This window comes from Cervus elaphus, chromosome 4 (assembly GCF_910594005.1).
Source record: "Cervus elaphus chromosome 4, mCerEla1.1, whole genome shotgun sequence".
Classification (NCBI taxonomy): domain Eukaryota; kingdom Metazoa; phylum Chordata; class Mammalia; order Artiodactyla; family Cervidae; genus Cervus; species Cervus elaphus.
Window position 1 is genome coordinate 55,999,256 of NC_057818.1, and position 21,959 is coordinate 56,021,214.

A 21,959-nucleotide genomic window follows, 5' to 3' on the forward strand; every position below is an offset into this window, starting at 1 on the left:
AGCTGGGGCGGGGGGTGGCGGTTGTGGAGGTCAGGGCAGCAGGGTGCAAAGCAGGCCTCCTGAACCCCAGGAACTAGGGCCCGGAAGCTTCCACCACATGGGACTACAGAAAGTTGTATATTTACTGAGGAGGAGAAACGGGGAAGAAGCGGGTGTTCAGGAGGACTGGGAGAACAGGGGCAGGGCGCAGGCCTTTTGGGGAAGCCCCTGGATGTTGGATGGCTGAGGAGGCTGGAGAGGGTCCAAGGGAGACTCTGGAGGAGGCCTGAGCAAGAATTGTCTGGGCGGAGGAGGGACACGAGCAGAGATTGACAGGTTTTGCGGGGAGGAGTCTGGGGTCTGGCCCTATGCCTTCAGAACCGGAGCCAGCCTGTGGGAAGATGCTGAGCTCGGGAAGAGCCACTGGTCCACTAGTGGCTAAGACTCTGTGCCCCCTAGGTTCAATCCTTGATCAGGGAACTATTAATAGATCCCAAACTAAAAGACCCCTCCTGCTGAAACAAAGATCCTATGTCCTCAACTAAGACCTGGTGCAGCCAAGCAATTATTTTTCTTTTAAAAGGACTTCCCAAAAAAAAAAAGGACTTCCCTGGTGGTCCAGAGGTGAAGACTCCACCAGCCAATGCAGGGAACGTGGGTTCCGATCCCTGCTCTGGGAAGATTCCACATGCCACGGGGCAACTAAACCCGTGAGCCGCAACTACTCAAACGCGCGCTCTAGAGCCCGTTCTCCCCAGGGAAGTGACCACAATGAGAAGCCCACACACCACAACTAGAGTAGCCCCCACTTGCCACAGCTAGAGAAAGCCCACATGCAGCCAGGGAGACCCAGCACAGCCAAAAATAAACGAATAAAGTTTTTAAAAAGAAGGGGACTCTGAAAAGGGGATTATGGAGAATAAGGTCACTGGGATAGCCACAGTTGGTTGTCATCTTTCTGTCCCCCTCTGTGTCTTTGCTTCTTCTGACCCCCTGTCTCTGTCCCTGTCTCCCTGGGTCTCCTGTCTTCCCTCATCCCCCAGTCACTCTCCAACAGCCCTACTTCAGATCACCTTTATCACACCCTTCCTCTCCCTCCACCTGGGAGCACTTTCCAGGTCACTGCTCCTTTAGCCCAAGACTAAAGGTCTTTGGGCTGAGGTATGCAATTTGGTGAATGAATAACTCAGGCCCCATTGTGACTGTGTGCCTGGGGCAACTGCCCCTCCCCCACAGGCTTTCCCCAGAGACACCCAGAGAAGGGGAGAGATGGAGGTCTGATAAAGTAGCTGTGAGGGGAGACTGAGTCACCGGCCCAGAGAGAGGGGACAATATGGCCACAGGCAGGAGCCCAGGGAAACCATCACGGGAACTAAAAAGACAGTAAGACTCAGAGACAAAGCACTCAGGGCAGCACCTTGGGGGAGGCGGCCAGACTTGGGGCCCAGCCAGGCCCAGTTCCCCGGGTCCCACCCAGACTGCAGTCCAACCCCCAGGAGATGAGGTCAGTGAACCGGCCTCACCCGCCCCCCCACCCCCAACCCCCACCCCCTTCCGGAGCTGAGTTCAGCATGACTCAGCGCGGCTGCTAGCCTGGCTCTGGGCCAAGACACCCCTTGAGGACCCCAAATACCAGCCTGGCTCGCCTCCCCCTGATCAGGGGGTACTCTGCCCAAGCTGCTTGGAGAACCTTCTCTGCAAGGAGGGGCCCTGACCTCTGCCCCCAACACCCCTGCGGCCTCAGCTTTCCGCCCCAGCCCGCCAGCTGCCTCCATTAGGGCACTTACAGAGGGTCAAATTCTTGCCTTTGTTTCTCCTTTCCCCCCAACAACGGGGAGCTCCTTGAGGGCAGAGTCTTGTTGTGAACCAGATCTGCCACACAGGCACTCGCCTGGCCCAGATACACTTTAAAAACGTCCAGTGATTGAAGACAGACTTCCATCCACAGGTCCCCAGGCCCTTCTTGTTTACCCGGGAACTAGGGCTTCTCTGTGATCTTGAAGAATGTGTCAGGCAAGACAGGGACAACTTCAGAGAGGTTACTTCAGAGCCAAAAAAGAATTCTCAGTTTCTGGCTGCCTTCAAAATAATCTTCAGGAGATCCAGTCTCATAGAGACTCCCCACAAAGTTCCAGTTCACCCCCTCCCAAACTCAGTTCCCAGGGAAAAAAAAAAGAGAGGCTCCTAAAATAGCCCCTAGGTATTCCAAGTGGCCCAGACTATCTTCCCAGGGCTTCAAAGGATTCTCCAAGACTCCTGACCTCCTTAAAAAGCCCTTACAAGGCTTCCAGAAACATTTCCCCCCCTCCCCACTCTGGGGCTGAACCCCAGGGCTCTACAGCTGTCTTTTTAATCTTGCAGATCACCTCCAGGGTCTAAAGACCTTCCCCAGGAAGTTTCCAGAAAAATAGGGACTTCCACTGAACTCTAAAGCTGCAGAAACTGCCCCCCCCCCGACTTTTGAACCCCAAGGCTCCAGGTCCTTGGGATTCCCAGAAATATCATCTCACAGTTTTCCAAAGTTCTCACTGCTCCAGGGACCCTCTTATCTCCCAGAGCAAATGCCAGTCTTCTGGAGGTTTCCGCACCTCCAAGGGAACCCCCAGGGTTCCAGTAACGTCCATGCTGACACAACGCCAGAATCCAGCTTAACTTTCCTGAGACACCCTGGAGGACCCAGGGATCATTACTTTGCAGGGCTCCTAGTGTCTTCATTAATCGTTCACCTATCAGCGAGACCCCTCCAGAATCCCTTGGCTTCCCAGAATTAGCCCCAAAGCCCTTGCATAATGCGAAAACCCCCCAGCCCCCCATTTCCCATTTCACAACTCCCTTCTGGTACAGGCACATGACTCTCCCACCTCGGGGCGGGGAGCTGGAAGCCCCATCTGCTCCTGATTGGTCACTCGCGGGCATCAGGTCCCGCCTCCCGCCACCGCAGATTGGCCCATCGCTCTCCCTGACCGCCCCACTTCCGAGGGCCCGCGCGCTATAAAAGAAGCCGCCTTGTCCACAGGCTTTTGAAGTGCGCTCGGCGGCCCCGCGGATCTGTCTCTTGCTTCAACAGTGCTTGGACGGAACAGACCCAGGGACGCCCCTTGCTCCAGCCTCCGACTACCCTCCAACCTTTTTTCCAGTCGCAACCTCCGGAGTCAGCCACTCAGCTGTCCGCGATCACCGGGACCAGCCACCATTTTTTAACTCCTTATTACCGACCAATCATGAGCTCCCAGATTCGTCAGAATTATTCTACCGAGGTGGAGGCCGCCGTCAACCGCCTGGTTAACATGCAACTGCGGGCCTCCTACACCTACCTCTCTCTGGTGAGGTTCCCCAAGACTCCCCCAGCCGCGCACCTCCGGCCCTCTGCGCACGCGCTGGCCTTCTTTGTCCCCTTCGATAGTGCAGAGTCCGGTTGCCTGGTCTCGCCTCCTGCTTACCATTGTTCCCGCCATCTCTTCCTGCAGGGCTTCTATTTCGACCGCGACGATGTGGCTCTGGAGGGTGTGGGTCACTTTTTTCGCGAATTGGCCAAGGAGAAGCGCGAGGGCGCGGAGCGTCTCTTGAAACTGCAAAACCAGCGTGGCGGCCGCGCCCTCTTCCTGGACGTGCAGGTAAATAGTGTGTGGGCAGCGGACTACATCTCCCAACAACCCCTTCGCTAGAGACCCCTTGACTGTAGCGGTTTGGGTACCGCATAGGCTCTTGGGAGGCCGAGTTCAGTCTTGTGTGGATTGTTATGGCTGGAAATTGAGGCGCAGCCGTTCACTCAAGACGTGGCGGTCCAGGACGCAGCGTGTTGTGTTTTGGGACGTGTAGTTTGTAGGATACTGAGGATGAAAGATACACGCTCTTGGGCTTTTTTTTTTGTTCTGACTAAACTCTTTACTCTGGCAACTACTGGAAAATCAGTTTTTAGTCTTTTCTAGAGTGTCTAGTACTGAGCTGTTTGTTTTCGTTATAGAAGCCATCTCAAGATGAGTGGGGTAAAACCCAAGACGCTATGGAAGCCGCCCTTCTCGTAGAGAAGAACCTGAATCAAGCCCTGTTGGATCTGCATGGCCTGGCTTCTGCCCGCGGAGACCCCCACGTAAGTATCTCTTTTCATGTCTGCCCATCCTAAGACCTTACTCAGAATGATCCTTACATTCCAGCTAAGCACTGACCATTTGAATGAGCAGATTCTCTTCTTAGACTCCTTCTCCGATCTGTCCCATTATTAGATCTGTAAGTGGCAACATTTTCTCTTGTGTTCCTCAGATCTGTGATTTCCTGGAGAACCACTTCCTAGATGAGGAAGTGAAACTCATCAAGAAGATGGGTGACCACCTGACCAACCTCCGCAGGCTGGCTGGTCCCCAGGCTGGGTTGGGCGAGTATCTCTTCGAGAGGCTCACCCTTAAGCACGACTAGGAGCTTCTGGAGACCAGTGGCCTTTGAAGAACCCACCTAACATCAGGGCTGCCTGAAGCCCCTCTCTGCAGCTACTAGGCAGCTTTTTAACATCCTGGAGCCCTCTCTCAAGCCTTGGACCAAATGGAAACAATAAAGCTTTTTGCAGCATATCCTGGTTTTGTGTGTGTATCATGGTGGGGAAAAGGTGGGGTCTCTTTCCACATAGCTGGCTGGACTGGGCTGGCAGGGAGAAAGGAGTTGATTCTGTTTACTGTTCTAAGACATAACACCTGTGGGGTGTTGCAGTAGTGGGTTCTCTGCTTCACCATGCTGTTAACTGCCCTTCCTAAAATGGTAGAGCCCAGACTCCAGGGAGAGTCTGGTAAAACCTGGGGTTGGTAACTGGAAGCAGACAGCTGTTAATCAGTAACTAGAAACTGGTTCAGATGAGTTAGGATGCCAGGCACTTGCCGAGCTCTGAAAGTTACTGTCTGGGGCTCAATTCTGGGAGGCTCAGTATTAGAGTTGCCAGCTCCTTTATGTGGGTGATTGAGACAATTACTGTGTAGATTACCCATGGTAATCAGGATGCACACCCAGATCTGACCTCCAAAGGCTGCTTGTGTGGAATTCAAGGCACATAATAGGCAGAATCCGGCCCGTGGGTCTGAGCAGCTGAGAGCACATCATGCGAAACAGGTACTGAGCCAGGGTTCAGGGCTCAGCACTATGAAATTATCCAAATAGGAATAGAAGCTTGAAGATGCCTTAGCAGGCAGCTGCTATGTGCAAGCTGGGGCGGGGGTGGGGTGCAGGGGAAGGGGGACAAAAGCTGACCCCTACCTCCATCCTGTTTTTGGTAGACAAAGCACCATGCCCTTTCTGGTAATTCTGGTGGGGGAGGGGACTTCTGGTGTCTGGTGCAAACAGTGGCTAACAGAAGGAGGATAACACGCCCAAATTCAAACAATCAGAGCTTTCCCCTGAAAAGCGATTGGTTTGGAGATGCACATGTAGCCTAGGGAAGATTAGAACTGAAAGTTTTTTCCCACAAATAGCCATCCAGGGGACAGTAAGGCCAAAGTGCAGAGGCCAGAGTCCCTAGTAGAAACATGGTCTGAACTAGTGCTGTCCAACAGAACTTTTTGCAAGGATGGAAATGTACTCCATCTGTGCTGTCCAATGGGGCAGCCATAGGCCACATGTGGCCACCCTTGCATATGACTAGTGCTACTGAGGAATTTAAATAGCCACATATGGCTCATGGCTATCCTGCAGGTCCTTTTCCCAGTGACAGCCCCTTTCTGCCAAAGAGCTTGAGCCAACTTTGCCACTTAAGGTCAAGTCTAAAACAAGAGAGGCGCCTTTGAAATAACAGTGGAATCCAATGGCAAGCCAAATCTCTAAGACAGTAGAGTGCGACAAGGGAACAAGGACCCAGCCATAGGCAGGGGGAAGAATAGGAGGCAAGAGGAGCGGGAGGGTGGGGGAGGAGGGCGGGGCCAGGATTCAGGTCCACCACGCCCTCACGTCAGACTAGACCTGAGATTCTTAAATATATATGTATTTTTTCATCTCTGGACACACTTCAATCACACCCCTTCTGCCTTCCCCTCCCAACTGCAAACCAAGTGCAGCAGACACAGCACAGCACACGTGAGGGGCCCCTCCCTTTCACCAAAGCTGGGGGCAGGGCACAGCTTGGGGATGGAAGAGCCTCGAAGTGAGGTAAATATGGAGGTTCTAGAATCCAGTTGGCTGAGTTCTAGATCGGGGGGATGGGACCAGGATGCAGCACAGAGGCAAGGTTCTAGAATCAGCAGCTGGGACCTAGAACCCAGTGGTTTCATGATGGGTCTAGCGGTTGGGGGTTGTTTGGGGGAGGGTGCAAGAGAAGACAGTCAGTTGTCCTCAGCAGAGGGATTCCCTGGAGGCCACAGGAGTCTAGAGATACGGGGGAATTCAGATTCAGGGAAGGAGGAGTAGGGTCTGGTCCAGAAAAGGCCAGAAAGGCATCTAGACCAAGACGGTGTTCTCCAGTAGGAATGAGAAGACAAGTGGTTCTGCCCCCACTTGCTTGGCCAAAGTGCAGAGGAAGAAGGGAGTTGGGGTGGAGGGATCCTCCAGGCAGAGTTGGACACCCCAGGGAGGGCTCCCTCAGAGTAAACAGGAGTGCACTGGCCTGGAGCCCGTGTTCTGGAGTTGAAATAGAGGACCTGCACTCAGTTAAGTCCCTGAAAGGGCGCCAGCTCTGGACTTGATTGTCTCATTCTCAGGGACGCCACGTGGTTTCCAGTGCTCCGTGGCGCCCTGGCCAGGCCTGCACATGGCAGACTCTGTATGCTGTAGAATTAGTAAGCACACGGGTTTCTAGGAGCCCCAGCATAAAAGGCAACAGAGCAGGTTTCTGAAAACCTCTGGCACCACGGCAGGGCAATGGCAGATCCCTGGCCTCTGGGACGGCCCGGGGGGACTCCAGGGCACAAGAAAGGCACAGTGTTGTGGATACTGGAGTGTTGGGGATTCCAAGAGCGGGGCTAGAGGGGCTGGAGTGTATGGCGGAGGAGGTGGGGCTGTGGACCCCACAGAGGGTTGAAGATCTTGAGTGAAGTTTTCGGACAGTGCCATTCCACATCCATTCTCTGGATAAGGGAGGCAGGGTTGGCGGGGGCGGGCGCAGGAAGGGGTAGTGTGGGGTTGGGAATTTAGTTGCGTTCCTCGCCCAGGGAGCTGGCGGGGCTAAGGGGTTCGCTGGGGGTGCTGAGTGAGCTGGAGGGCGCCGTGTCCACCGACCCGCGCTTGCTCCCGGTGGAAGAGGTGCAGGAGGCGCGGCGCGGCCACTCGGGTGCGCGGATGTTGCGCCGGTCCTTGGCGGCCTCCTCGTCCTCGTCGTAGCGCTCGCCATCTTCATCCGGTGGTAAGTCCCGGGGTTCCTCCTCATCCTCACTCTGGTGCGGGCTGGAGTGTCGCGACAGCGAAGGTGATGGTGGCACTGAGGCTGGCCGTGGGTAGCGGTAGCCCTGGGTCTATATACGGAGGTGTGGGCACAAACCGCAGAATGAGTAAGCAGAGGCCCCCTACAGCCAGCCTGGGCGTCCAACGTCCCTGAGGCCTTATGACTCCAGGAGGGACACCCCGCCTCATCCCCCCACCCCCTTTCTAGCTCCTGGCCCACCAGAGGGACCTTTGGATCCACTTACCGCATCAGCCTCGTGAGGCTCGTAGGTGAAGTATTCTGGAAAGGCCTTGGCCAGCGCCATGTGGCGCGCTGACATGTAGTACTTGTTAGAGGGAAAGAAGGGGGTGGGCATCAGGGGGCAGAAGCAGACCCTGCGCCCGAGATTTGGCGACAGGGCAAGTCCTGGCTACACCTTTAATCAGATAAGCACACCCCCGGGCAATTTCCCGTCGGCCAACGAGGCTCCACCCCTTATGTAGATAAGCAGGGCTGTGAATGGACAGCCTCTGAGCCACACCCACTAAGGGGGTGGGATTCTCCAATCAGGTACCTCTTTGGCCACACCCTATGCAAATAGAGAACATCCAACCCAGGTATCTTCTGGACTTTAGTTTCTTAAAGGGACAGCAAGCGTTACAAAAAAGAGAGCGTGCCCTTTGTGCCAGATTTCGAGGCTTGGGGAATCAGACACCCAGGGCCGGAAGTGACTGATTCACCGGCAGAGGACAGGGAGGGGAGTTATACCCGGCCTAGGTATTTCCAGTCCAAAAGGTCAGAGAGGCGCTCCGTTCGGTTCCGCTGGATAATGCGCTGCCTTCGGCTCTGCTGGCAGAAACTGTAGAGGAAGGAGGTGAGCTGCGAGCAGGAATCATCCAGGCTGCGGAATCGCCGGTCCAGAATGTAGATACCTGTCGGGGCCAGGACGGGGGTCTCAGAGAACAGACTGAAACCTTCATTCTTTCTGGGACTCTGCGAGCACCAGGAGGCCTCCCTCCCACCGGGACTAAGGAGTCCACTCCCTCCTCTTAGTGGCCCAAGAGTCCACGCCCCTCTTTCCCAGTATTCAAGAATTTCGGCTCTCAGTCCGGACGCTGACCGTAAGCTGAGGGGTCTGCGATGTGTTCCTCCATGAAGCAGCCGAACCCGGAGAGGTTGGTGGAGACACTGGGGATACCCATTACCGTGCACTCAGCTGCGGGAAGGTGTGAGAAAGGTCTGCTTACTTTCCTCTCTTTACAGTAGTGTCTTAAATCCCAATAAAAGCTTCAATGGCGCCCTCTACTGGAGCCTTTAACAAGTGCCGGGCGCTGTGCTGAGCAAATCAGAGGCCAGAAAAATCAAGCTGTGCATTAGCCCACGAGTGATAGTCCCTATTTCTTAGAGGAGACGCTAAGAGGTACAGAAAAGGGAATTCACTTTCCCCAAGGGCTCAGGGTAAGAAAAAGTCTATAACTGGGCAATAAGGATGCTAATCTATTGAGCCTGGTACTCTGGGCCAGAGTCGACCATTTTAATGAATCCTTACAACCTGTAAGATACTTTGCTTGCCAGGTTACACTGTTTTGGTTTTCATAGCTTCATAGTCTGTTTTGTTGTTGTTGTTGTTCGTTTGTTTGTTTTGTTTTTTTGCTTTTTTTTGCCACACTGTGCGGAATGTGGGATCTTAGTTCCCCAACCAGAGATGGAACGCCCCCCCAACACCTGCATAGGGAGCCAGGAACCTCAATCACTGGACCACCACAGAAGTCCCCATAGTCTGTTTTGATAGGAGGTAGGATAAGACCTCTCATTATTACTAACCCAGTGTGCAGAGCACGTTCTATACCTCATTTACTACCTTAAAATAATGCTGAGAAATGCTTCAAGGAGTTTATTATACTTCTTATGTAAGTGTTTCTAAAAATATCTGTAAGCTGCAAAAGTAGGCACTACATATGACAAGGCTTATTAAAAAAAAAAAAAAATAGAGGCTAGAGGTAGCACTTCTAGCTCAGTGGGTAAAGAATCTGCCTGCAATGGAGGAGACCTGGGTTCAATTCCTTAGTCAAGAAGATCCCCTGAAGAAGGAAATGGCAACCCACTCCAGTATTCTTGCCTGGGGAATCCCATGGACAGAGGAGCCTGGCGGGCTACAGTCCATGGGGTCGCAAAGAGTCGGACACAAATTAGTGACTAAACCACCACCACCATGGGAAAAATAGGGTTGGGGCTGGTCACATCGTTTTTTTTGTTTTTTTTTTGGTCACATCGTTTTAACCATGGATGAAAACAAAACTGGCAAGTTTCCTAATCATCACATAAGCACTATTTAAAAGATCTGTCAAATTACTCATCACTGAAGAAATACTACATCAAATGTATTTATTTTGCCTTAAAAACATACAGAAGTAGCTGGACTGTTAGCAAACTGTGCATTTAGCTGTTGTTGTTTGCGGAAACCAAACAGTAGCAAACAGAGAAATCACGTGTGAACTCTGACATCAGCCCTCTAGTTACTCATCACATGAGCTGCTGTGTCACAGAAACACATGAACAGACTGTTCCCATTGTTCCTCTTTCGCAAGGGTGGAGCTTGGAGCTCAGAGAGGGTGAGTCCCTTGGCTCAGGATCATGCCAGATGCTGAACTCACCTGGTGTGTAGCCCCAAGGCTCATAGTAGGAGGGGAAGACCCCAAGGTGGCAGCCACGGACAAACTCTTCATAGTCCACAGGGAGCAGGGGGCTCGTAGAGGACAGGAACTCCGGGTGAAAAATCACCTGGCGGTGAAAATCAAGGGCTCAGCCTGAGCACCTTATTTAGCTCCTCCCTGGGTAGAAGGAGCTCCCAGGGTGCTCCCTGGATGGTCCAGAGAGGATGCAAGACTTGACAAAAGCCACACAAGTCAGTGCCAGGACAAAGATAGGAATCCAAGGCTATCTGCCTCAGAAGCAAAGGTTCTTTCTAAACACTGCAATCCTTTCATAAACTAGGGGAGATGGGGAACGTGAGGGCCAGGCTCCATTCCTTATATCACACCCCTTCCTCCTAAACCACTCCCCAACTTTGCCCAACCCCACCCTGGCCAATGCGCTCACCTTGACTCTGTCAGCACTACTATTGAAGAGGCCGATTCTGCGGATGGTTGTCAAGATGGGGTCCGAGGAGTCATCCAGCATATTGTGGGTGCACACAGGAGGGAAAGATTGCCGCTGTAGGGGCCACAAGTGGGGATGGGGGGTCAGGGAAGGGCCAGAGGGCTCCCTCCTTCCCCATAAGCCATGCTGATCCTGAGGATCTGAGGGGACCACAATTCTCACCAGGTTGTGGAGCAACAAACCCAGGAGATTACCAGGAGTTGTAGATTTCCTACTTGGCTCTATCTGTAAAGGTTTTCATTTCCCTTTAACCACCATGAGCTGAAATGAAACTATAATCTTCAGCTGTATTTGAGGCAGAACCAGGGTTAACATGCCTCACAGAATACAGGGAATTGTATCTACACTCGTTCTGTACTCTGGGCTGTCATCAAAGAAACCCAAAGGGATTGTAACTCCCAGCAATTGATGGGGGCAGAGACTGTGCCTTTCAGGGACTGCTTGCTGGGAGTTACAGTTTTCTTATGAAAATCCTGGATCTCCTCTCCACCTCCACCCTCAAAAGCCCACACTCAAAAGAAACCACAGTTCCCACAAGTCACTAGAGGAAGACAAAGCTAGTGCAATAGCAGTCCCAGGGACTGCTGGGATGTATAGTTCTTCGCAGCTCTCCCATCATTCCTCTCATTAAAAAATCTACTCTTCTTCAGTTTACTGACTCCAGGAGCCCAGGAAGTGACAACTCCCAGCAGCCTCATGACAAAAACATCCTCAGTGAGGCCAACTGCCTTTAGGAACTTTTGGAAATTACAGTTTGGCCAAAAACAGGTCACACCTTATCTGAGCAACTTGGCTGTCTTGGTTTCCATTCCCCAGGTAATGGATCACCAACAGTGACCACAGATGCCAAAAACCCATGACTCCAGAGAAAAAAAGAACTCTTAATTCCCAGAAGTCTCTGGGGGCAGGGAGAGTCAAGGCAGCAAAAAAAAAAAAAAAAAAAAAAAAAGCCCCAGGGTCTGCTGGGAGTTGTAGTTCTCATTCTGTGGCTGCCAATTTTTCTCCAAGGTTTCCCATCCCTCTAATTAGCCCCAGGTATGTAAAGAAGCTACAACTCCCAGGGCTATCTGGGAACTTAGAAACAACCAGTGGGAGAAGAAACACCAACTGCTGAGAATTTTCAATGTTCTTCAAGTAGTGTTTCAGCTGACCCCAGTCTACCCCCAGAGGACCAAGAAAACTACCACTCCCAGCAGCCTCTGGGGAAAGAGGTAGAGATCGCATGCAGCAAAGCCCAAAGTCAGCAGGGAGTTGTAGTTCTCATTTTGTGGTGACTTTCACAAAGAGTCCGACACAACTGAGCGTCTAACACTTTCATTATTGACTTTAGTCTAAGGTCCCTTCTACCTTTTGTTCATGGATCGCCCAAGGACTCAAAGGAACTACAACTCCCAGCAGCCTCTGTGGCAGAATAAGCTGTGGGGAATCAGGCTGCCCTAAAGGCTTCTGGGAATTGAAGTTATACCAGTCAGCTCACACCCTTCTGACTTCAAAATTGATTCCTGGAATAAGGGCTTGGCGATAAAGCAGAACTCCCAGCCATCTCTGGGGTCAGAGCTAACATGGCAGTCTGCCTCAGGGACTGCTGCTGGGAATCGCTACCTCTCGACTCGGGAGTCCAAACCATACCTGCGTGGCAAAGATGGCTCTCTTCATCATAGTGAAGTCCTCCTTGTCCAGCATCTTGTTCATGTCTGGAAGGCTCCCCCTGTAAGGCGAGCAGGGGGATGCATCTGGGCATGGGTGACGAGAGGGTTTAGAGCCCAGGAGGATGCAGGGCTGAGGGCAGGGCACTCACACCAGCAAGGATTCGTAAAGCTTCCTCCCAAACTTTTCCTTCACTGTGTTGGCCGTATCCCTGGAGGAAGCAGAGCGACAACATTACATAGAGACCAGCTTCCATTCATTGTTAGACTTCTGGGGCAGCTGGGAAGTTGAGGTCTGAGCAGAGAGAAGCCCTGGGGATTTCTGGGCTGGAGGATGGGGACTCAGGGAATTAGGTCCTGGAAGGTTTGGCTTCCTTGTGCCTTGCATCAGCTGTGTGGCCAGGGACAGATGGCCTTCCCTCTCTGACTACCGTGACTCATCTGTCAGACGGGGATAAAAATAGAAGCAACCTCAAAGGTTTGCAGTGCGAATTCGATGAGGTCATGACAAAAAATGCACAGTGCCCGGCACACAGCGAGCCTTCCAGAAATGTCATCTATTATTAGGATTTGTACTAGTGATGCTAAGCCCCATTTTATTAAAAGGGAAAATTACGTTCTGAGAGGGGACAATGTATGGACACAAGTAAAGCTAGCCAAGTGCCACCCTACAATGTCATTGACATTCCTCTGTTCATGGTCCTCTCAGAGCTCTGGCTTCATTTTCTACCCCATCTCCCTAGGGCATTCTGCTCCATCCCCATTGGCTTCCTTGCTGTTTCTCAAACATGCCCCAGGGCCTTTGCACTTGCTGTTCCCTCTGCCTGAAATGCTGTTCCCCAGATAGACACAATGCTGTCTCCCTCATTTCCTCTCTTGGTCTCTACTTGCTGATACTTTCTCACTGTGACCTGTCCTGACAACCCCATCTCGTACTCCAGTCCTGCTTTTTTTTTTTTTTTTTTTGGCCAGAGCACTGTCTATAGAACTTTCTAGAATGTGAACTCAATGAGGGCAAGGATTTTATCTTTCTGGTTCACAACTGTGTTCCCAGTGCCTGGAACAGCACCTGGCACACAGTGGGAGCTCAAGGAATAGCCAGCCAATGGCTAGTGAGTGGGTTTTATAGGTGAAGAAACTGAGGCTTGGACTTCCTGATGGTCCAGTGGTTAAGAATCCACGTGCCAATGGAGGGGACACAGGTTTGATCCCTGGTCTGGGAAATCCCACATGCCCTAGGCAACTAACCTGTGCACCACAACTAGTGACACCCCACTCTAGAGCCTGCAAGCCACAACTACTGAAGCCTGTGCACCCCGGAGCCTGTGCTCCGCAACAAGAGAAGCCACCGCAATGAGATGCCTGCACACCGCAACTCAAGGGTAGCCCCAGCTCAACATGACTAGAGAAAGCCCATGTGCAGCAACAAAGACCCAGGTGCAGCCAAAAATAAAATAATTAATTAAAAAAACAAAACAAAACTGAGGCTTGTGCAACTAACAGTTCACATGCTAAACTAAAGATCTCATGTGCTGCAACTAAGACTCAGGGAAGCCAAATAAATAATAAATATTAAAAGAAAAAAGAGGTCTTCCCTGATAGCTCAGTGGGTAAAGAATCTGCCTGCAATGCAGGAGACCGAGGTTCAATTCCTGGGTCAGGAAGATCCCTTGGAGAAGGGAAAGGTTACCCACTCCAGTATTCTGACCTGGAGAGCTCCATGGACTGTATAGTCCATGGGGTCTCAAAGAGTCAGACATGACTGAGCGACTTCCACTCCCACAGCTGTATATGACACAATGCAGGGGACACGGGTTCAATCCCTGGTCCAGAAAGATACCACATCCCATGGAGCAACTAAGCCCGAGCTCCACAACTGAGCTGAGCCCACACAGCCAAACTAGAGAGTAACCCCCTCTCATCACAACTAGAGAAAGCCCGTGCACAGCAATGAAGACCCAGCACACCCAAGAAAAGAAAGGAAGGAAGAGAAAGGCTTGAGAGGCTGAGTGGTTGGCCTCAAGTTACAAAGCCAGAGTGGGACGGAGCATGAGCCGAACTCGCTAGTTGGATATCAGAGCCCTGGTCCTGCTGTCACGTTCACCCTGCCTGTGACTGCAACTTCGTACTGCCCCAGGGCTGGAGACATCTGAAGCAAGTGACTTTGCTAGGAATCAGGTTGGGGATGGGTTGATCATGTTACAGATCACAAAACTGAGACTCCAGGAGAAACGGGGGACCCAAAGCACAGAGCTGGGAGTGGGAGCTGCAGGAAATGCTGGGCCAAGGACTGCTGACCAAAGCTGCTTGCGCACGGCCTGGCCCTTAAGGGTTTCCACGTTGAAATTGTTGGTCCGAGCTGGCATGATGAAGAAGGCGACCACCGTCTGCTCGCTGCCATTCACCTGGAGCAGAGGAAAGGGAGGGCCTTGTGTGTGTGTGTATGTATGTGTGAGAATCACATGGGAGAAGGCTGAGACCACCCACCCTTTTCCACCCTCCAGGACCACTAGGACCCTGCCATGTCCCTTCCTGTTAAGAATATAGGACAGAGCTACCATCCCCACTGGGACTCTGATCTTGTTTCTGAGTCATCCCTACACTCCCATTTTATACACAGGTTTCCCTGCCCCCACCTCCCCAGGTCTCCATTCTCCTTCTCCTTGACCCCTTGCAGCCCAGGCCTTACTCTGAGCAGATAGTTGAGCCGGGCCAAGGCCTCCAGGAAGACGTCAGCCCCCTTGTTGGAGAACTCGTAGCGGCCGGCGATAAAGAAGTACAAGGTCTTGTCCAAGTTGAAATCTAGGTGCCTAAAGAAGCCACAACCCAGGGTGAAGCCAAGACCCTCACCCACTCACCCCAGCCTCGAAACTACAAACCCCAGAAGCCACAGGGGCAAAGAATATCTTAGGACAGAGGCATCATGGGAGCTCATCATGGGAACTGTGGTTCTTTTCTCCTTAGACAGGGATTTCCTTAAATACTCAGCCGTTGTGCTGGTGCTCAAGAACTCAAGAGACAGAGCCCTCAGCTCTCCCCTCTGTTGGCCCCAGGAGTCTGGGCTCCCAACCCCCTCCTCTCTTGAGACCTAAGTATCTGGCCTACATACCCATAAAAATGGCCCCGCACAAACTCCTGGATTCGAGCCTTGCTCTGAGCATGGAGGTTCTGGAACTCATGCATGGCAGAGAATTTCTTCACATTCAGTCCATTGGGGGTCACGATATCTGGGATTGGGGGAGAAGGTCCCACATTTCATTTCTTCATTCAGATCAATGTGGCTGAATGAATAAATGAAGGAAAGATCCCTTTCCTTTCACAATGTCTTTGTTTCCATAGCTCCTCTGTGAGTTCCTGTGGTGACCCAATGCCCTACCACTCAGACACCTTCTTGCCCAATGTTGCTTGCTGATATTCAGAAGCCTAACCACAACTCCCATCAGCCCCTGTGAATGGCTAACTAAACAGGGAACAGATCAGCATCAAGACTTCTGGGAGTTGTAGTTCTTTTGTTTCCCTTACGCTACCCTGAGCTGGGGGAATGAATCAATGTCCCCATCCTGTTTCTCTACCTTCAAGCCTCTTTTATGGCCCCAACTGTTTCCTATTGTCATAGAAATTAAAGTGTATCAGTGAAAAACTATAACCCCTACCAGCCGCTGGGGTAAAATTCCAGGAACATAAGGAGCTGTCCAGCCAAAGGCCTTGCACCCATCGACAATGGATGCTCTAGTGTGGAAAGAATAATTGGTTCCAACACTGCTTTTCTCAAAAACAAAATCCAAGGAAACTCCTTCCTCTTTGTAATACCAATATCTATATTAGTCAGTAAAAGAATTTTACCATTTCTGAAATTAAAGAAACTACACCTCCCATTAGCCTCTAGGGTATACAGTCAGGCAGCCTCATATTTAGGTTAGCAACCTATGGCCTTCTGGGAGTTGTAGTTCTCTGCTCTTTACAGCCAAAAAAAAAAAAAAGAAAAAAGTTGGTTCAAGCCTTGGCATAGACTACCTCATTTACGTCTGCAGTCCCCAGCCAATTTCCTACCTGGTTTCCTTTTGAGTAGGTGCTGAGCCTCGATGGCGGTGATCTGGGACACAGTAGTGAAGACATGAGCGCAGTGGGCTGCGGCCCGTTCCATACAGTAGCGGTGATAGATTTGCCTCTCACCTGCTTCCTTGTCCACGTTGAACTGGGCAGGCAGAAAGGGCAGTCAGGTTAGAAGGACTGGGGAAAGACAGAAGGTCCGGTCTCCAGTGTCTTAGGGGAGACGGGGGCTGGAAGCTGGACTCCTGGGTCTGAGGGTGGAGACGACTTGGGATTTGGACTCCTGGGTCCTAGGAGAAGAGGGAACTTGATCCTCTTGGGCTTTGAAGACAGCTTTGGGCTGTCTTGTAACATTGGCAACCCCCATTTGCCACACTCCCAGCTCACATTCTCCAGGTTGTTGTAGAAGTCCACAGCCCCAGCACACAAGTATCGCCCCAGCAGCGTGGCATGGGTGGTGAAAATGGTAGCCACGGGCAGCCTCCGGGCGCGGCACAGGCAGAGCCCGACGCCCGCCAACCACTCGTGGAAATGTGCGACCACATGTGGTTTCTCCTCGCTCTGGGCCAGGAACTGTGGGGCAACAGAGACAGGGCCACTGTGTCTCCATGTATTTTGTGAAGACAACCAGTGATCCCCCACATAGATGAGGAAGCAGGAGAGCAGTAAATCTACACCCACTACTGTACAGAGTGGGTGGTGACCTACTGCAATCCCCATCAGACAAGGACCTCTCAACCCTTGAGGCCGCTGAACTAGCTGACCCATCCCCAGAGGCTGATGGGAGCTGTTTTTTTGACCAACTTTCTAAGTCCCAGCAGGGATGAACTGGAAAGACCAAAGTTTTCCCCAGGTCATGAACACAATTCTTGGAGACCCTTTATGGCAGTCAAGAGTAGACCTGTACCCAACACTTGCTGAAGGACTACAACTCCCAGGATGCCCTAGAAGCAGCCAGTTTATAAGATGTCCCAAGGTGTAGGGGAAAAAAAGCATCTTGAGCCTTTTAAAACCTAAAAGAGGGTCAGTAACAAGATTCCTGGTTCTCAGATAGGCTGGGGATTCCTAAACATCCGGAGCCCCATCTGAAAGCCAAGTCTAGCCCAATATGGGATGAGAGAATTATGACTCCCAGAATTCCCTGGGGTGAGCCTTCCCGTCAAGCCAGCCTCCTCTAGAGCTAGGGGCTTGCAATTTCCATATTTGGAAGACTGGAGTGAATGATTTGGAGTTGAGATTGGCTCTCTGAGGAAAGAAGAATCTAGGCCCCTGGATGTCCATGTTCCCAAAGATTAGAGCTAATCCCTGGATTAAAGGACTACAATTCCCAGAATGCTCGGGCAGAAGAGACACCAACCACCCTCCGACCACCTGGCAACCCTCCAGCCAGGGGCTGATGGCCATTGTACTCTGGGACCTGGGGTCAAAAGCAGTGCCACAGGCATGGACAGTGGGGCCTACCTCACCCAGGAACCAGGTGGTGAGGAAGCCAAAAAGGACGGCGTCGTTGGCCTCCCGGTCGTACCAGGGCACCCCAATGTTGCATGTGTCCCACAGCTCCCCCTTCCAGCGCTCCAGGGCCCAGGCTGAGGCCCCCACATCAAGGAGCACCACCAGGGGGCCCCCCTCGATCAGCCAGCGCCCGAAATACACCTGCAGAGGGAACACAGGAAGGCTTAAGGTTTTGGCCACCTGTCTCTGGTCACAGCATCTGTGTTTCTCCCATCCCCAGGCAGACGTCCGGGCTCATAGCCTGGGTTCTTCTACCTCCTTTTTCTTTACCTGCTGCTAATTTTTCACTCATGGCCTTATTTCTCCTTTTGCTGTTAGTTATTCCTCCCACAATCTTTTCTCATCTCGGCTGTGGCATCTCACCCCATTCCTTGCTTCGTTTCTTTCTTTTCAAGAGTTTTGTTTATTTTTGCCACACCGCACAGCATGTGGGATCTTAGTTCCTGATCAGGGATTGAACTTGCACCCCCTGCGTGGGAAGTGCAAAGTCTTAACCACTGCACCACCAGGAAAGTCCCCCTTGCTTAGTTTCTATAAAGGCTGTGTCCCTTCACTACTTATAACCCACATTGCACATGTCCTGTCTCCGTGCCCCGTACCGCCTTGTTGATCCACCCTGCTAATCATTTCTCCAACCCGCTGCCTTGTTTCTCTGTCCGCTGCCACATTTCTCCCACCAGTCATCAAGCGGCTTTCTCCCATCAACTTTCTTTTCTGCAGCTCACTGGCTGCTTCTTTTTACCCTTCTTGCTGCCTTGTTTCTGATTCTTTCACCATATATGTCACCTGCTTCCTCTTTCCCCTGCCCCCAGCCCATCTTATACTCTGCAGCCTCCTTTCTACTACTACCCGCCCTCCAGGTTGGATTTCTGCCCCCTGCTACATTTCTCTGATCTGCTGGCTTCCTCCAGATTCCTGTGGCCCAGCTTCTGGGCCTGCTGCCACACCTCCATCCGGCTGAGCCACCCTACTCCTCCCCACGTGGCTTTTCCCTGATGCCCCTCCCCCTCCCAGCTGTTGTCTGCCCTTTTGCTGGGGGGGCTATTCTTAGGCCCCCAGCACGTGGACAGCAGCTGCCCTAGGGTTCCTTAGGGACACAGTCCCTCCTGATTGGACTCCAGACCCCATCCCAAACCAGAGGCCGTGAATGAATGAAGGCAAGCCTGTACCTCTCCCTCCCAGAACCCAAACCTGCCCTGCTGCCTTCAGGCCTAACCTCTGTTCTCATCGTCTTCACTGGGTGCCTGGCACTCTCCCCCTCATCTTTTTAATTCCCGACTCCGCCCATCTGAAACTCTGTCCCCTGGATCTGCCTGCCTCTCTTCCTCAGTTACCCATCTTCCTCTCTCCTTTGAGACCCTTCTCTCTAAAACATCAGGCTACCTCTCTTCCCTATCTAGACTCTATTTCCCTGTTGCTCTAACCACTGGGCAACCACCACTTTTTGGGACACTCAGCATGTCTCCATCAGCTATCTAATTTGTCTACCTGCCCACCTCACTCTGCAAGCTGTTTTAAGTAATAATGATGTGATAATAATAACCATGAAGATAATAGCTCACAGACAGCATGAACTGCATGCCAGGACCTGGGTTGAAGACTTTTTATGAGCTATTTCATCCTCCCAAGAAATCTCTACAGTGGATGCTATCAGCATGTTCATCAGTCAAGGTCACATGGGAGGAAGCAGAGAAGGTGAATTTTGTGTGTGTGAACCATTTTTAAAGTCTTTAATGAATTTGTTACAATATTGTTTCTGTTTTATGTTTTGTTTCTTTGGCAACCAAGGATGTGGGATCTTAGCTTCCTGACCAGGGATCAAACCCACAACCTCCTACATTGGAAGGTGAAGTCTTAATCACTGGACTGCCTGGGAAGTCCCCAGAGAAGATGAATTTGAACTTCACGCTCCAGAACAACTGCTCTGACCTCCTGCCTCACCCCCACCCCACACCCACCAGGTTTTCTAGGTCCATCTAGCTCTTTTCCTCTCTCTGCATCTGAGGATCTTGGCCTCTTCCTCTTAGGACCATCTTTTAGTCTGTCTTGTATCTGCTGTCTGTGTTTATTCACCAATGTCCTAGAGCTGGGGGTTCACCCACTCACTTCACAGAGTCCTGTATCTCTCTGAGTGTCTGTCAGTCTTAGCTCCTCTGTGTCTGCCTGGGAAAGTACTGGGCCATCCTGAGTTTCTGTCCAGGCCTCCTTGTCTCCCTGGGGCTGTCCACCCTCTGCTCTTTCTCCTTCTGCTGCCCCCACCCCGTGCTCGGCCGGGCCATGTCCCACCTTGCAGCCCTTGCTGTTCATGGAATCCAGTGTCCTCTTCAGGGCCGGGGTCGGGGGTTCCAGCAGTTCCACCTGGGTCCTCACGCCCTGCTCCGTGTACGGTCCCACCAGGTAGTAGTTGTCACCCCACTCGTCCCCTGTCACCTTTGCCTTCGTCTGCAGCACGGTGTAGATGCCGCCCACTGTGGGCCCAAGTACATGAGGACAGGCCCCAGCTGAGGTCTACACATCTGGGGCCTGGGGAGAGGCGTGGGTGCACAGAAGCCCCGGACCTCTGGCTCAGAGGGAAGAGGGAACTGGGAGCCCACACTTCAGGGTCAGAGGGAGGAGGGGAGAGGGGGTTGATGGATGGTACTCCTGGGTCTATGGGAGGAGGGGGCTGGGGTCAGGACTTGGGAGGGAGGAGAGGGTCCAGGCTGGACTTCTGAATCTGAGAGAAGGGACTGGGGGCCTTGGCTCCCAGGTGTGAGAGAATTATGGGCTGGGGCCAAGGAGGACAGAAGCTGACAAGGGTTATCAGGGTCCAGGTTCTTGAACTGCCAGCTTAAGGGAGCTGGGTTTAAATTCCCAGTCAGGCTCCAGGACACAATAAGGGAGAATCCCTCTTCATGGCCTCATTTAGGTTCCCACAGTTGTCCCAAAGAAGCCAGAGCTGTCACCCCTCACCCACCAGGGACTCTGCCGACCTGTCCCCCAGTTCTCTTTCCCCACATGGGGACACAGGCACACATGCCCCTGCCCCTCCCATGACTCCATTCCAGACTCCTTACCCCTGCAGCCTGGACCCTGGCGAGCCATGGCTCCATGTTTGCAGACACCCGCAGCCCCGCCACCCCCTGCCCCCTTTTCTCTCCCAAAACTCAGCAATGCAAAATCCTAACTTCCTTCCTTCTGTGGAGCTAGACTGCTCCTCGCTCCTGGGTTTCCAGCCCCAGCCTTCTCCAAACCCATAATATTAGGCCCTTTGGAGCCTGGAACCCAGAAATCCAGGCCCCCAGCCACTCCCATCCCAGGGCCCAGCCCCTGACCAACTTAGGACTTCCCAGTCTTCCCCCAATCCAGCGCGCATGTGTCTTCTGAGGCCACAGGTTCCTCTATGCCTCCAAACCCGGAGCTCAGGCACTCAGAACCCTGCCATCCAGGCCCCAACGCTCTCTCACCCTAGGATCTAAGAGTCAGGGTCTCCAGCCTCCTCGTGTATTTACCCTCAAATGACCAGTTCCCCAAATTCTCCCACCACGATGCGTGCATCCCACCTCCAAGTGGGCTCTCTTCCAAATCCGGAGTTACATCCCAAGATCCTTCCCCACCTAGGGCCACAGTTCTTAAGTGCCAAACCTCCCCCTCGCATCTCCTTCCGATCGAGGACCCAAACCTCTGGTCTTTTTCATTTTAACCCCCTCTCCCCTAGGACCCAGGACCTGGGTTTCCAGGCTCCTTTCATCTTACGCGATTCATCCCCTCCCTCCAGGGCCCAGGAGACAAACTCCAGCCCCTCTCCAAGGGCACAGGAGTCACAGGCTCTTTGCCCAGGACCCAAGAATCATGCCATGCAGCCTCGTTCGCTGTTACTCAATATTCCGGGCCCCCATCCCCGCCTGCTCGTCTCGTCCGGTCCCTCTGCCCGGCTTGCTCACCCTTGTTGGCCACCTCCCAGGCCACCTCGAAGAGCACTGTGTTCTCCAGGTCGAATTCATCCTCCCAGTCCTCCAGTCCTGGCAGGGAGGACATGGACAAAGTGCGGTTTAGAGGCATGGCCGACGCGGTTAGAGGGCTCCGGGGGGCCACTGGTGGGGGCCCCGGAGGTGTCGAAGGAATGCACTGGGCAGGGCGCTGGGCCAGGTAGCTGGTGCCCGACGGGAAGCTCGCACCGCCCTCGGCTTCCTATTGCACGACCGCACCCCCGCCCGGAGCGGCCAGACCGGGGCAGCAAGCGGCCGCAGCGTCACTGAGCCCCTTGGGGCTCCTGCAGTGAAACCTTGCGGCCACCAGGAGGC

General features: G+C 52.7%; 3 protein-coding genes across 4 annotated transcripts in view; 1 reads left to right on the top strand and 2 right to left on the bottom strand.

Moving 5' to 3' along the window:
• The window catches only part of TULP2 (TUB like protein 2), a 62,269-nt gene extending 58,740 nt beyond the window's left edge, over nucleotides 1–3,529 (bottom strand). Inside the window, exon 1 of the mRNA XM_043899747.1 lies at nucleotides 3,420–3,529. Coding sequence (XP_043755682.1) covers nucleotides 3,420–3,434 — 15 coding nt within the window. The 5' untranslated portion in view covers nucleotides 3,435–3,529. The remainder of the gene's footprint in view (nucleotides 1–3,419) is intronic.
• Nucleotides 2,955–4,544, top strand: FTL (ferritin light chain). Its single transcript, XM_043899756.1, has 4 exons — nucleotides 2,955–3,302; nucleotides 3,447–3,593; nucleotides 3,944–4,069; nucleotides 4,240–4,544. The coding sequence occupies exons 1-4, from the start codon at nucleotides 3,201–3,203 to the stop codon at nucleotides 4,390–4,392; spliced, it is 528 nt and encodes a 175-aa protein (XP_043755691.1). The 5' UTR covers nucleotides 2,955–3,200; the 3' UTR covers nucleotides 4,393–4,544.
• A 1,378-nt stretch (nucleotides 4,545–5,922) lies between these two features.
• Nucleotides 5,923–21,923, bottom strand: GYS1 (glycogen synthase 1). 2 transcript variants are annotated; one of them, XM_043899741.1, is made up of 16 exons: nucleotides 21,600–21,923; nucleotides 19,963–20,144; nucleotides 17,626–17,817; nucleotides 16,552–16,737; nucleotides 16,165–16,309; nucleotides 15,224–15,341; nucleotides 14,804–14,924; nucleotides 14,413–14,519; nucleotides 12,267–12,326; nucleotides 12,098–12,176; nucleotides 10,409–10,522; nucleotides 9,964–10,090; nucleotides 8,430–8,525; nucleotides 8,078–8,241; nucleotides 7,575–7,655; nucleotides 5,923–7,400 (listed from the first exon to the last, which is right to left on the bottom strand). In XM_043899741.1, exons 1-16 carry the CDS (start codon nucleotides 21,715–21,717, stop codon nucleotides 7,080–7,082), a joined length of 2,211 nt encoding a protein of 736 aa, XP_043755676.1. In that variant the 5' UTR covers nucleotides 21,718–21,923; the 3' UTR covers nucleotides 5,923–7,079. The 2 variants fall into 2 exon arrangements, with proteins under 2 accessions (XP_043755676.1, XP_043755677.1); XM_043899742.1 differs by lacking the exon at nucleotides 21,600–21,923 and adding an exon at nucleotides 20,733–21,236.
• Nucleotides 21,924–21,959: the final 36 nt, after the last annotated feature.